The sequence below is a fragment of the Charadrius vociferus genome, unplaced genomic scaffold (genome assembly GCF_000708025.1).
Source record: "Charadrius vociferus isolate BGI_N301 unplaced genomic scaffold, ASM70802v2 scaffold259, whole genome shotgun sequence".
Taxonomy (NCBI): Eukaryota; Metazoa; Chordata; class Aves; order Charadriiformes; family Charadriidae; genus Charadrius; species Charadrius vociferus.
The window spans coordinates 7,720,455-7,735,761 of NW_009661368.1; the positions used below are offsets into that span (position 1 = coordinate 7,720,455).

Here is a 15,307-nt window from a genome sequence, read left to right on the forward strand (position 1 = left end):
CGGGAGCTGGAGTAGTGGAGGGGCCGGAGGGAGCGGGCGGTGGAGCCGCTGCCCTCGTAGTCGAAGACCAGGAGGGAATCGTAGGGGGGGGCCGTGGGGTCATTGTCCGCCGCGCGCAGGCCCTGGTGGGGGCAAACACACGGCGTTAACACCCGCCACGGGGTTTTGTGGCGCTGGTGCTAAGGAAGGGTGTGTGGGTAAGGGGGCGCCGGGGGTGCCTGCAGCAGAGCTAAAAGAGGATGGGTCAAAATGAGGGTCTTTGGGCTTCCCCGTGCCCATCTGCCCCCCCCGGGGGAGCCCTCCCGGCAGCCCCCAGCACAAAATCCACCAACTCCCAGCAGCAGTGTAACCGCCGGATGGAGCGGGAGGGGAGCGACTTCCACGGATCCAGCTCTGGATCTGGAGAGCTTTGCATTCCAGACAGCGTCTCCTTTCTGGGGTCACCTGTTAAGATTTCCAGCATGGCCAATGAAAGAAGGAACGGCGCCCTTCCTCTCCTGCCAAAACCCATTATTTTAATTTTCACGATTTTGATTCCTTTAGGAGAAAAAAAATATAAATCACTTCTAGCCAAATTCTGTAAATAGGAGAGACGAGGTGTGAAATCCTGGGCAGAGGGTTGGGAAGCATCGCTCTCCTGTGTGCTGTGGGCAGCAGCGTGGGCAGCCAGGGAAACGGCCTCGGGGCGTGGAGAAAAGGAATGGCTTTGCTGCAGCCCAGTGTCAGGAAAAGCCTGGTGGAACAGAGCTGCAATAAACCAAAATGTTCCGCGGTCGCACCTTCAGAAACCCCAGTGTCAGCGTGGGGAGATGGAGCCGGTGTTACTGCAGTGAGCAGCAGCCGGAGCACGGGCAGGAGCGCGTCTCCATGTGCGCGGATCTGTGTAAATGTGTGCGTGAGGGATGGGCAGGGACAAAGGAAGAAGGAATTTTAATGATGAAAATGAGAAAAAGCACAGCAGGAAATGGATATAATAATAGAATTAAATCGCTGTAACATTTATTTTTCTGACTTAGGAGATGGATGGTGTGTTTTGTCTCGGAGGAAATAATGCATTGATTGGTTTGTAACCACTCAATCACTCAAAACTAAAAATGAGGTAAAAAATACTAAATGGATAGATATTTGGACAAGCAGATAAAGGAGCGGTAATCTAACATAAAATAAAGAAACCCTCTCTGATCTGAGATGAATCTCTCTGTTCTGCAAGCTCTTTGAGGTTTCAGACCAAAGAGAGCTTACTAGAGGAAGACACAGATTGGTGAAATAATGACAAGTCCATGCGCCCCGAATGGCACTTTGGGCTTTAGGGAACCCACGCAGGCGCCCGGCCACCGCCTGCCCCCAGGACGGCACAGCATCGTCCACGTCCAGCCCACGTTCTCACTGACAGCAACTGCAGTATTCATAGAGAGCGCGGGATGAGGTTGTGATCAGCCCGCATGCTGAAACTGTGTCTGTGTGTGTGCGATACCCACAGAGATCTTGGGCTTTTTGTTTGCCCTTTGGCTTTTTACAGGCTCGGTGCCTTTGTGTGGCCAAGTCCTGTGTCCTTTCTCGTGCCAATCGCTGCCCTGCCTGCACCAGACCCCTCGGGCGAGTAATGGCATCGCTCGGGCCACGCGGGCAGCGAAACGCTGCCTAGCTGATGTCAGCTGGCCGCTCAAGCTTGTGCGGTGTGACACAGCAGACCCTACAGCACATACCTCATTGATGAAGTCACCAATATCCCCTGGATGTGGGATTACTGGTCTTATAGGGTACTGCGTTTCAGCACCGATAGGTCTTTCATCCACCCTTCTGACTCCAGGTGTCTTGTTCAGCACGTGATCCATGGTCTCTGGCTGCTGGAGCTGGCTTAAATCGTAATCCTGTGACAAATGGAAAGGCACAGCGTGAAACCAAGAGCTTTGCGTTCAGGTCATCTACTCATCCAACGCACAAACAAGTCGAGGGGTCTAATCCTATTGCAGCTGAAGTTTGATGGCAAATCTTATCCCCGGCTATGTAGCACCTCTAATTACCTAAACTACAGATGAACCTGACCTCTGAGCAGCTCATCAACTGACCTCCTAAGAGTGTATCTTAAAACAGAAGTTAAATCAAATATTTAAATACTTTCTGAATATTTTACACGGTGTCTAAATCTTTGGATAAAAAATTGGCTTCGGTTTGTGTGTGCACAGATATGTGCATAACTTTTTGATGAAATACATAATATAATGCGAAGACACAGTGTTGGTAGACATATTATTGCAATTACATCTGTACGGAAGTAAAAACATTAAAATGTGTATTGCATTTATGCATGTGGGCCTTTCAAAGTAATTATGTTCTTTCTGCCTGTGAAAAATCCCAACAGAATAGGTTTCTATCAGGGAATGAGACCAGGTAATATTTCATTAAAAATGTATTCATGTAGGTAATGGTGTTTTGCTGCTCTTCCTTTGCTGTTATTTTTAACGAATCCTTTCTAAAATATTTAAGCCTACAGTGTAGTTGCCTGAAACCAGATACTTCAGCTAGTTTGAATGCTTATAACAGTACTTTGTTCTACCGGTAAAACTGTTCTTGTGCTCAGATGGGGATGATTGAATCTCCAGGAGCAATATTTATAAATAACTTGTCAGTGACAAGAAAAAAGAAATGCTAATTGCAAGAATTTTTCTGTTGAGTAAGTTTCGGGCAGGGTCCCTGCCTCGGCTCCCCGCGGTGGCTCTCGCCAGGCTCCCCCGCTCGCCCTCGGATGCCCCCGGGACCCCCAGGGCAGGAGATGCGGCCGTGGGCTCCTCTGATGGTTAAGCACCAGCCCCAACCACGGACCGCGGGACTCGCTGACACCAACCCTGCGCACAGCGGCCTCTGCACGGACCCATGAACCACACAGTCCATTTAAGCAAGCGAGAATAAAGCCGTTATATGATGCAGAGTCACATAATTTGTGTGAACATCGTATGTGAGGGCGTCGTGGGCTCTTTACGTGCGTTAGGTAGGAATAAATAAACAGCGACTTAAACATGAGAGACAAAACCCTGCTATTTTAGCTGAGGAAATCCATCCGTAGCAGAGGGACAGCACGGCCCAGGAGTGCAGGCCAGGCAAGTTTTCGTGCAGCATCAGCATGGGTGTCTGTAAGAAGAAGCCACCGCAGAAAAGCTGACGCGTTCGGGCAGAGCGTGGCTTCGGGCTCTGTCACCAAGCAAAGCTTTGCCACCACTCGCTTCGTGGTGAAAAAGAAAATCCCCAAATCTATTCAGACGTTTCTCACGAACTACGTCCAGAAATTACAAGAAATTAAAGGCGCATTAGAGACGATTAAGTAAACGCAGGGAAAGGCCACAGAAGCTCTAGGCCCAAGCGAGCCAAGGCAAGTGCCTGCAGCCACAGGCCTGGGCAGCGAGGCAGCTGCTAGCTGGTTTACCAACATCTCTGATGGGGAATGGGAAAACAGACAATTTTAATGACTGAAATAACAAAAGTACTGTTTGAATGTGAGTGTCGATGTGTTGATTTATAGTCTCTCCCCAGGAGCTGGCCCAGGGCACCAAAATCCATGTAGCACTGTTGTCCTGTCACGGTCCTGTTTGCACAGGAGTGTCCCAGTGCCAGGCTGGACCGAAGCTGGCTCTCACCGATGTCCACACCACACCAGGGAAGCCAGTAAAGCTGCCTGGGCATAAACAAGGCGAACACAACCCTTTGCAAGTACTTTAGTGAAAATAATGTGGTTACTGCCGTTTTGAGAGTGCAGATTGCACAGCTGCTCCTTGGCCGCGACCCGCGGGCTCCTCTCACCTGGTCTTCCTCTCCACCCCCCTCTTCGTCGTACTTCAGAATATTGTCCCTGACGTCGTCCTCGGGGTCAATCAGGAGCTGCTTGGTATGGCGCTCCTTCTCCCGGCGCTTCATCCACACCACGAAGAGCAGAACCATGGCTGTAACGCAGAAGAAGAGGGGTGAGCCGGGACCTCACGTGGCGTGAGGCCACGCTGCGCGTGTCAGAGCGTGGTGGCCTGTCCTAACGCCTCCCCTCCCCTCTTCTGCTACGGAGAACCGCAATGGCTGCCAGTAAGAGGAATAAAATTTTATGCTACTGCATGTTCTAATTTGTAAGGGAGAGACCAGGGAGTGCTGTAAATACTGACAGGCCTCCACTAAAAATGTTTCTTTAAGATCCATCATGAATGCTGATGGAGCTGATGTTTATCACAAGTCACACACACAATCAAAGGAAAAGCAAACAGAAAGTGTGAAAACTGACGCTTTCTGAAAATATTTGATCTAAATTCTGAATTTTCAGGATTATTTTCCACCTTTATTTCATTCAGGGGCATAAAATAAAGGCGGAGGAAAGAGAGCTGCAGAGGTGCCGAGAAGCAATCAGGTAGAGATGACCACTGGAGCTGTGCACCAGCGGCTGTTCCACCCACAGCCATGGCAGTCGCTCTGCAGTGCACCTCCGCCACTGGTTTGTGGAGGGTGCGTAATACCGGGTCGCATAATCTGATTTGGGCTCACTTATCTTCTTTTTAGCTGAGTGATAGAGGCTTTTTGGCCTTCCAAGATTACATTAGCCAGCACATTCTCTTATGCATTTGGCCATTGAATCGCCAAGCAGATCTAAGATCATCTGAAACCCTTTCGGAGAGCGGGGCTTGCTTTGCAGAACACGGGAGAGCAGATCTGGCAGCGCACAGCCAACCTCCTCAAGCACCAGCAGCTACGTGCCAGGCACCGGCTAATCTCGCTCAGGACGGTGACAGAGAGATGAACAGTTCTTGAGTCATGAAATGTTCCCCCCGCCTTAAACAACTTCACCCAAAGGGAACGCAGGCTCTCTGCTCCACCATCTCCTTCTTCAAAGGACCACCCACGTCCCACAGGCTGTGCTCCCTGTGACACGTGGAAGTCACTCTGGGAGCTTAAGTCTCCACTAGCATAAGGCAGCCAGATCTTGTCTTCTTCAAGAACCTGTTAGTACATTAGTTTTCATTCTCATACATAGTAGATGCAAATAATGCCATCAAAAATGAAATTAGGCCTGGGCAGCTGACACGGTTACGCCTCCCTGCGCCTTCTCTGCCTCCGTTCTCCACGCAAGCCACACACGAAGCTGTGGCGATGGCAATCTGCAGGAGAAGGGTGAGATGACAGACAGTGGAGGCGACAATGTGTGGCTCAGGTTGATTTGACTTAGGTCAAACCCTTGATGGTGCCAAAACACTGCGGCCAACACAAGGGAACCCAGGCAGGACGTAAGATCCCAAACTCTCTTTGTGGTCTTTGGCTGCATAAGGAGAACAAACCACCAGATTTTCTTTCCCTCTCCTTCTTCCCAGAGTCTCGGCGTCGCTTCGCCATGGGCAAGGATGGAGAAGAGCCCAGACCCCGGGGACACGGGCGGGCAGCCCAGCCCTCAGCCCCGCTGCGTGGGGAGGTGGTCGGGAGGATCTGAGTTTTTCCCCCCAGCACCAAAGTGTTCATACCCGACAGGGATTCAGTGAAGTGAGCCGAAGAGGACCGGACAGCTAATTACTGCCTTTGTGTGCCAACTGGCTGCCATCCCTGCCTGCCAGCTAACAGAATTGTTTTCAAATAGTTCAGCATTTCTTTAATGCTTATCCTAGATCTATTCAAGAGAGAAAAAAGGCAAGAAAATGTAACTCTTATCTGCAATATAAAACCTCAGCTATTTAGCAGACTATTGAAGTCCTTTTCTCGTTGTTCCTTTTCAAGTCTCTCACAACAAGACACCTGCCTAGTCCACAAAGACAATATTATAATGGTTACTAGGGTTTATCTTTTTCTCCCCCCCCCCCTTTTTTTTTTAAATGCTACTTTTTTCATGCACTTGTGGAAAAAACTGTGCCATTAATGCCTTTAGAGCTACCTTGGAAAAAAAAAAAAAAAGACCTTCAAAGTGTCAATAGCAGATGCAGTGCACTCTCCTTCCTTTTATTCACTCTGCAGAATGGGAAGTGCTATTACTGCTGTTAGACCCATTTTCACTCTGCATGTAGTTTTCCTTGAAATCTATTGTCTTCACCCTTCACAATTTTTTACTGCATTGCTCTTCTAAATGTGTTATTCGCGCAGCTAATACGTCAGGGAGCAGGAAGAAGAAAAAACCTCTGAGTGAAGGTAAAGCCAGAAACTTCCTTCACCTGAGCAACCTCAGATCTGTCCCCTTGCTGCTTCTTCCTTTTAAAGCCATCAAACTTTGACCTGCTGACTTTAAAATGGACAAACAGCACAAAACCCCCACATCTGCCTTTTTCCGGGCTCTTGTTCAGAGGTCACGATATAAAACAGGTAGAAAGGAGGCAAAACACTGGAAGAATGTAACTGGAAAACTGCTCATCGCAAATTACATTTTTCATCACTGGTACAGTGCTTTGCAGCTCTTGAAGATAAAAAAAAGTCAATTAGAATTACAATGAATGTAAAAATAAGCTTTTGTAATAAAAACCATAATTTAAAATGGGATAATATATCTGAAAATGAAAGGAGGAATCTCTTAAATCAAATGTCCTTCAGCTGAAGTTAATTTCAGTCAATAGGGTTCTCAACTGTTTAAATCACATTTTAGCACTGGATTTATATGAGAGCAGCAAAAAGCAGTCCTGTGGTTTATCACCTCTGGGGCTTCCAGTGCAAACTTTGAGCCCACCGGCAGCAGCCCGCCCGCCCGCCAACTCCACGTCGTCTTCGGGGTGTGTGCGACTGTGACGCATTCGCAACAAACGCCGCTGCCGAAGGGAGCAGCCTGTTTGCTGCTGGGCCCCGACACCCAACGCGGGACAGACACGGGGCACGGTGGCTACGCACGGGGATGCTTCCACCGGCTCAGATGGGCTGGATGGGGAGCGGGGACGGCACGGCCACAAACACCCGGTTTTCTTGCTAGCTCTCCGGACTCATACGGCAAATCAATTCTACAACAATATTTTCCCATCGCTGGCCCAGGAGGATGGACGTTTGCCCAGAGATGACCCATTCTCTTAATGTTCTATATCATATCCACATTAGGTGACATTTGTAGCATATGTCGCTCTGTCTGCTCTCTGTTTAAACACATTGGGGGTAAATATTAAATGTGATTTAGCACCATAACTCCCATTAGCTTTAATGGGAGTCCCAGGGTTTCATCCTGTGTTTCTTGATGAATATTTACCTCATTGTTCATTTCAGCACTCGTTTTTATCTATTCCTACTGTGCCAACTCCTGCTTGAAGTTATAATGATATCATTTTTATTTTTAAGTGTGTGCACACATGGTTATTGGTAATGCCCATGAAAGCCCAAGACTAATAGTGTTGCTGGGCAAAAGGGATGGCTTTGCCTCGAGCAAAGGGATGGCCAGCCCTCCGCTGTGATGCCCTCCCAGCGCTCCTGCCAAACTGGGGATCCTTCCTCTGAACACACTCACACCACCATGATTCTCCAATCTGTTGTCATTTTACAAGCAACGGGAATAACTACCGTTCTTTTCCTGTGAATAACCAGAAAACTCCAGCTACACACTGGTTCTGACAGGGAGTAGCCAGACTTTCATCACCAATGCATCTGGTACTGGGAATCAGTACCTCCACAGCCAGCCAGGGAGCTGAGAGCTATGAGCGGAGTCTGCCACAGGGTTTTGGACATGTCCTTCAACTTTTTCCTGCAAAATGTGGAGAATCATATCGTACTCACTACCTACAAGACATTGTCAGGTGTAATGATGTTTGCAAAGCTACTGGAAGTCTTACAAAGAAAAGTCCAATGCGGGCAGTGAGTGCTCCAGCTCGTTTTGCTGATGCGGCAGTGAAGGAGGATCGAACGCAGATGTGTGAACCCCCCCGCAGCCCATAGCTCACGGCTCTGTCCTTCGCGCGGAGCTCACACGGCTCTTGAGAAACACCACGTACAGAAATGGGACAACGGGGAACAGGCTGGGAAACACGACGCCTCCCAGCAGGGGCAGCCCCTGCGGTACTCACTCAGTAAAATGATGATGCAGATCAAGATGGCGATGATGGCACCCGTGCCCAGCCCCGCGGCAGCCACCGCCCCGATGGTGGTGCAGTCGCCATTCTCGTCGCACGGGCACACCTTCACTTTGATGACGGATGTGTTGTACAAGGGGGGGTTTCCCGAGTCCGTCACGATGATCGGCACATCATACACACCCGCTTCCAGGTACATGATCCGCAAACTAAGCTGGGCGTAATCGCCTGGAGGGATGGAGACAGACAGACAGGTGACAGACACTCTGGCAGAGGAGCCTTGCAGCCACACTTGTACGGGCAGCGCTCCTCTGCCAGAGCAGTCTTCCGAGTCCGGAAGAAGAGGCTCTCAACAACACACCTGGGCAGGACAGCTTCAGACTTCTGCCCTAACAGCGTGGCCGGTAATCAGTCTGGGATATTTTTTTCAAAATACTGTGTGTTTTCACTGCTGCGCTAACCCACCTTGATGCCGTTTGCAAATCCGGTGGCACGCACTTAAACTGGCATGAAATGCAAATAGTGAAGCACGGATGACGCTCCCTGGGTCGGGGCTGCCCACTGCGCAGGCTCTCTGCTCGCCCACCCTCCCACCCCAGGATTTTTCGGAAGCCCATCGGCCGTCGTTGACCTGCTCAGCCACGTAATCCTGCTCGCCTTCCCTTCCATTGTGACACAAGGGCTGTGGGACTGAGCCCCGAGCTGCCAACGCTCTCCTGGTCTGGCAGACTCAGCGAGAGGGACCAGCTCTGAAGCCAAAACCAGCCCATGGCTCCATGATATTTTCCATCCTTTTCTGAAACCGCCAGTAAGAGGAGCAATTAGGGCCAGTTGTGGTTGCGTGCTGCAATACAAAAATCCTTCACGTACTGGTAATCTTCACACTTACCTAGCCCTCCTGGTTCTATGGTAAATTAAAAGGCTGCCTTTATGCAATTATGGTCAGAGAAATGAACATTGATCCTGATTGTGGCTTATGACAATTACACTGGAACATAAGGAAGACTGATAATAGCTTTTTTCCCCTTGGCCATTACGGATGATTTATACTCTGTTCACTACTGATAACTGTTCATAATTATGAACTGCATTAAAAAAAGCCAAGTGCCAAGGCTCTTGGAGTTATGCTGCAGGTCTGATACAAATCATTTCTGATTAACTATCTTGTCTATAATGTCAGCCATAATGTGCTTTAAAAAATAAAAATCAGATAAAAAAGTAGGAAAGTTTGGAAGTCTGAAACCGCACGTGGCCTCATTAGTGAATCAGAGTCCAAATGTCCTCAGGATTGCCTGCCCCATTTACCATTCAGCCGTGTTATGGTCCAGTTCTTCCTCACCGCAGATGGCACACTTGGCAGCTCGAAGACAAAGGGCCCAACGTTTGGATCGATGTCAGCATCCGCGGCTGTTATGTTGATGACATTCAGGTTTGGCTTTTCACAAATCTGTGCCTCCTTTGGCAGAAGCTCAGGAGCGTTATCGTTGATGTCGATTAGGTAGATCTGCAGAGTGCCAGTGCCGCTCGCGGGGGGTATACCTGAACGGGAGAGGCAGAGCTGAACATGGACCAACGACCATCGCTCGAGAAGCAGTGGGAATGACAACACTGTGGACCAGCCCCCTCTCTACCTTCCAATTCCAATAAACCAGGATTTTCACCCTCCCTTCTTGGACCTTATTAGGGACATACTGCACTTTCATGGTCCCTTGCTTTAAGAGATATTATTAAAACTTCCCCAAGCCTCCTAATGTTGCCGGTTTTCACTCCTGCAGAACATGGAGGTTGAGTTCTGCAGTTTTGTAGCCTACAGCAATGTCCTTAGTCAAACTCTAAAAATACAAGGAGGTGATGCCAAGCTGCTAGTGCAAATTTTGGTTGTTTTGAAGAGGAAAAACCATTAGGAAGACAGCTAACAAGAGGAGGAAGAGGGCTTGGAGAGAAAATAAAAAGAGTAAGTAGTGTAATCCACTGGTCAGCATTTACTGTAGCACCAGTTTTTAGATTTGCAGACTATTTCACTGTTTCAAAGAAAACCCAACTCTCCAGCACACCCCACACTCAGCCCTGGCTGTACTGGTGAAAGGTCCTTGCTCAAAGGCTACGGTATGAGCTAACCATCGCCAAACACGGTGGCAATGCTGCTGACCCATGGCAGCAGCTCTATGTCCCAATACACAGTTCTTCATCCTCTGCATTTGTCCCAACCAGCAGGGATGCCGCAGCACGGCAGCCTTGGTTCTCCAGCCCCCCACCGATGATGAGCCACATTTGCCTGACTAACGACCACTCACAGAAAGTCATACCTGCCCTGGCAAGACAGAACAGCCTTCCCAGAAAGGGTGCAGTATGTTTAATTTCTCTCGCCGTGCATACACCTGGCGGCTCCGTGGTGGCCTGCCCACCATCTCCCCTCTCAGGCGGCGCTGCTCCAGCAATTCTTTAAGTTTGTATTTTCAGTCCTGGCTCTTCCTCCCAGCGCTGGATATAAAGTTACACAAACCACTTCCCCTCTAAGTTTTCAAATGTTGCTTCTGCTTCCACAGACTTTCCTTCCTACATTCCTTTCTCATTTCTGCTCTGTTTTTCAAGGGAGCCTTGAAAACTCTGAAGGAGCTCTGAAAAACCTTCTTTCATGGTTCCTACATAAGCTCTTCAATCATTGATCTCATCCTTTCATCTAGTAAGCATGGGGTAGGCCTCCCTCTAAAACAATGTCTTTGATCAGCCTTGAAAGTTTCTGGAGAGACAGACAGCCCATCAGGATACTGGGGCTGAACACGAAAACTAACTTTCGGGACCAAGCAAAGTGATTTCACTGTTCTCACATTACCCAGAGGATCTTCTGGGATGAACACAAGACCCACACTCTCACCTCCGAGACAGACTGAACGACAAACTAGCAGTCCTCAGAGGCACTAACCCGCACGTGGCTGAAATAACCTGCAACTGCCGCCCGTACGAAGGCAGTTTTGTAGCGCTATTGGGTATTGTTGGGCTTCGGTTCCTGGTATGTCTGGCTCTTTGTGCTCCTGAGTGCAGTTCTGGGGCAGTCTCAGAAGAAATGAAAATTAAACAATTTTTTTAAATGTCCAAGTACTACAAACCATGGAACACTTCAAATTATTTCAGCTGTCTTATGTGGAGAGAGCAAGGACTACCATAGCACCACTGACTCCAGTGGAGAAGATGGTCCAATCCCTGAAATTAAGATTGAAATACTAATGACAGTTATTTCAAAAGAAAGAGAAATACATACAACTGCTACATCTACATTTAACTGTTGTGTTCCCCATCACCGCCTTCTTCTCAGTGCCAGCGTTGGCACTCCTGGAGCAAGGTACAAGCCAACTGGCTTTCGCGTTCAGTCACTCCCATCCTGCTTGTGCAAAAATTTCTAAGGAACTCGGGCCACTGTCCTGACAAATTACAGCAGAAATGAAGTAAACTGTGCCCGTGGCTATCCAGCATCTTCTTGTCATTGTGCGCCTGCAGAAAAGCAGGAACCCGCATGCAGGGTCACTAATGCAGCCTGGTCTTCTACAGGATTGGGCCCAAAGGGGGGTTCCCAGAGGGTCCTCTGACAGTGAGGAAGGGGCAGGACCCCGCTTCAGCTCCCTGTTTTATGAAACCTGTTGGAACACGATATGGCTGAGTTCTCAGCTTCCCTGTGAGGTTGGCTGACACTGGCTGAAGGGTTCAAAGGCTGCCAGGCTCCACGCTCATGTAGACACAGTGTGATCCAAGAGCCTCCCTCTCCTGGGAAACCAGGCCAAAAATAGGCTGTTGATTAGGATTCCCCTTTTTGCCCCCTTACATTGCAGCCAAGACTTTTCTTAAAGTGAGTTATCTCTGCACTGTAGCCCAGGAAGAGAATGAGAGCATGTCCAAGGAGTATTTGGCTAAACATCTTATTTATCATATACTGAAAAGAGCAGAAAGAACTTCAAGGAAACAAGATGCTGCTGCTTCTTCAAGAAAGAAAGAAAAATCCCCACCAAAACCCCTGACCCAAAGCCTTTCTTTGATGAGTACGTGATGCTGGAGAACCTGGAACTTGGGAGAAATGCGGAAAGACTCTATTAGCCTAGATGAAACTTTAGCTGTTCTCCTAAGCACTCTAGACAGAATTTTAAATAAGGTGTTGCTTTATGTGCATTTTAATGGCTGCAATATACCAGTGATAGATTAATTTTTCAGAATAAAGACATTTATCTAGGTCCTCACTTTCTGAGCTGCTGAATGATGGATGTGGAGGTGCCGACGCACTGCAGCATCAGCACCGAAGCCAAGGAAAGGGGTTAACTCCAAATCACGTTGTACTAAGGGCCCCGGATTTGCAAGGTCAGACGGTGAGGATTAGTTTGACGGGTTCAAGCTCTACCACTGCTTTTGTGAACAGCCTCGGCCAACTCATTTGACCCGTTTCACCCTGTGGCTCTTGCAGATGAATGCTGCTGGATCCCCTTAAGTCTATTTTGGATTTCACTGCCCTGGCTGTCTTCACAGAGGGGAAGCTTAGGATGGGGCTGTGGGACCACCCCAGTCCTACCATAGATGGCACAAAGAAGGGGCAAAATTTGCTTTTTAGTACTGCTGCTCAGCATTGCAACTCTTCCATGAGTTTTCCTTGTCCCTGTGAGCCAGGATGCAATGACTGAAGTGAGGTCTGAAACCCCGGAGGGAGCGAATTTTCCTTAGCCCTGCAAGCACCCCGCATCTGCTCATAATGGACGTGGCACCCTTCAGCCCAAGGGATGACAAGAGCTCACACAAACACTGTCCTGGAAGCACGTACAGAGTATGAGCAATATACTCAGGTGCTCACAGCCAAGACTAGAGTTAATTGTGTTGCTGTTGCTCTGGTTTGATGTGAGCGCTCAGCACCCTGCAGGGGGAAGGCGAGGGTGGGACAGGAGGAGGAAGGCCCTCTCCTTGCCCAGGGAAGCTACTGAGCCCTCCACAGAGCCAGTTCCAGCTGGAGGAACCGATGAATGAAACAGCAGCACGGCCACGTTCAGGTATGGTTAGCAAAAATGTCATCAACTCCTCCTAAGCAGAATTAGGAAGAGAAACTCAGAGCAGCAGCAATGGACCACTTGGCCTTGAGTACGGCCAGTGATGAGGTTCACAGTGCTAATCTGACCAAAAGCACTTCATGAGTAGAGAAGGGCAAACCTTTACTGGACTTCTCTGCGAGAAGTTCTGTACCGGCCTCAGCGCCTTTGATAATAAAGTACACCAGCACCCAGAGGCTCTGACGATGCCTGGACATTTCGGAAATCATAGCAGACAGAGAGAGATGAGTTCCGACGACAGACAGACAGACAGACAGCTCTCATGAAATCCACAGCAGTCCAATGGACTGGCTTATTTTTAATACCCTCCTGCCATCCCCTACAATTATGTCGGGTTTCTGATGGAACGCTTCCTGAATGCTCCGATCAGTGCCTTTGGGACGATCACCAGGACCGGTGTGTTCGGCAGCCCTCGGAGAGCACATCCCTTTGGTATTTTTTTAAGTTCAGGCTACAGCGCTACACTGAACTCCCCAAATCGATTTTCCATTTGCCCTCCCTTTCCCTTAATAACACTCTCCGTATACTGTGCACATTTAATTTACTCCAGCAATTTCCCGTCCCACTTTCACATTTTTGACCATAAAAACCTGGGAAAAAGATAACTTATACTGACAACTCTGTCAGGGCATCATTTCTCTTAATGCATCACATTAGAGTCTTATTGAAGCATGAACAATGTGAAGCCTGGGCTCACCGTTGTCAGCCGCCAAGAATGTGGCCTCGTAGACATTATTCTTAATGTAGTCTGACTCTCGATCAAGGACAGCAGCAGTAGTGATCTGACCATTTGTGGCATTAATGTTCAGCCAGTTTGCAGGATCTGACAGCTTAGAGTATCTACAGAGAAAGGAAATAAATACATGGCAGTCTTTCCACTGACAAATCCTTAATATTGCTTGAAATAAGGTTTTACTGTACTCCTGACCCATGATTCAAAGGACCTTTGGATAACTGGTTTTGTTGACAAACAAAATGCTAATTGAGTATCTGGTTTTTGACCTCTACAATTACTCAATTTTTCTATTATTTCTTTCGTTGTAAAGGTTTTTCTTTCCACTAAGTGCCACTTACATGCCAGCTTCCTGCTGCTGGGAGTGGACATAGCCTGAGGTCTCCGTAGCCGAGGAGAAACGGGGTCTGCAATGACCGCTGCATTCGTATGCCTGAACTAGAGGATGGATTCCTGCTCTCTCCTTCTCTTAACGTTGTCCTTCCTAAAATAGCCCTTTCTCTAAAGCCATGGACATTCCTGTTTTCTGCTCATCACTAATAAACAACAGTTTGGGAAATACCACATTGGAAGAATGGCACTCTCTTGTATCAGAATTGTTTTCTTCAGCAGCAATTGCCGTGGGGACACTGCTGTACGAAGGTGTGGACACAGAGGTGAAGCACTTTCAGGTTTGCTCTCCTGAAACATTTTTAGCTATTCCTGAAATAGCAGGTAAGATGATCGTATGCACGTGGGAGGTTCGAAGGGAGCAGCGACAAGGGGGTCCCCTTGGCAGCCCCCCGCGTGCCCTGGGCTGGAAGGAGCCAACTGCCAACTCACCTCCCAACTACTCAGTCAACTCACAGCCCAAGTCTGCTCATGTCTTTCACAGCCAGCTATCAACATGGTTTGTTCTGGGCAAACTTTTGCCATGTTCTTCAGGTAAAAGTGTGCTGTTGACAACTGGCCTGTTTTCTTGGTTTTATTTTATGCGTTGCTTTTGATTTCTACCTCTCAGTTTTGTACAGTTTGAGTTCAGGTGGACCCTTATTACTTAAACTGGAAGCTAATAAATGGCCAAACTATAAATTACTGAAATAAGCAAACAAAAGCTGAGTTTATTTCATGGGTAACTCAGACCTACTGATAGTTTTATGTACATTTTTTGTAGTTAGATATGCAGGCAGGAGAACTTCCGGCTTCTGGTGAATATTCCTTTTCAGAAATGGGCTGTTTGAAGCTGAAACTCAAAGTGAACCTTGAGCTGTGTCAATCCATGTGAGCAGGAAAGCAACACACAGCTGCACAAGCCCCTGCCAAAGGAAGAAATTACATTTCATGGGGCTAGACTCTTCGGGATGTTTTCATTTCTTTTTAATATCACTGCTGTGAGCCTCCTGCCCTTTCTCTGCTAAATGACCAGGGATCCAGTTTCAAAGCTGGCTTTGTGAATGTGTCTGTGGCTAATGAGGATAACTTGAGGTGTGACATTGGCCATGCCAAGCTGTGCCTTACGGGAGATGTTC

General features: G+C 48.3%; 1 protein-coding gene across 1 annotated transcript in view; it reads right to left on the minus strand.

Annotated features, from left to right (window-relative positions):
• Window positions 1-2: 2 nt before the first annotated feature.
• The window catches only part of CDH4 (cadherin 4, type 1, R-cadherin (retinal)), a gene marked incomplete at its 3' end in the record, with an annotated part of 450,714 nt that continues 435,409 nt past the window's right edge, over window positions 3-15,307 (minus strand). The window contains exons 11-16 of the mRNA XM_009893590.1: window positions 13,764-13,906; window positions 9,294-9,527; window positions 7,983-8,216; window positions 3,796-3,935; window positions 1,707-1,871; window positions 3-122 (exon numbers count right to left, since the gene is read on the minus strand). Coding sequence (XP_009891892.1) covers window positions 3-122; window positions 1,707-1,871; window positions 3,796-3,935; window positions 7,983-8,216; window positions 9,294-9,527; window positions 13,764-13,906 — 1,036 coding nt within the window. The remainder of the gene's footprint in view (window positions 123-1,706; window positions 1,872-3,795; window positions 3,936-7,982; window positions 8,217-9,293; window positions 9,528-13,763; window positions 13,907-15,307) is intronic.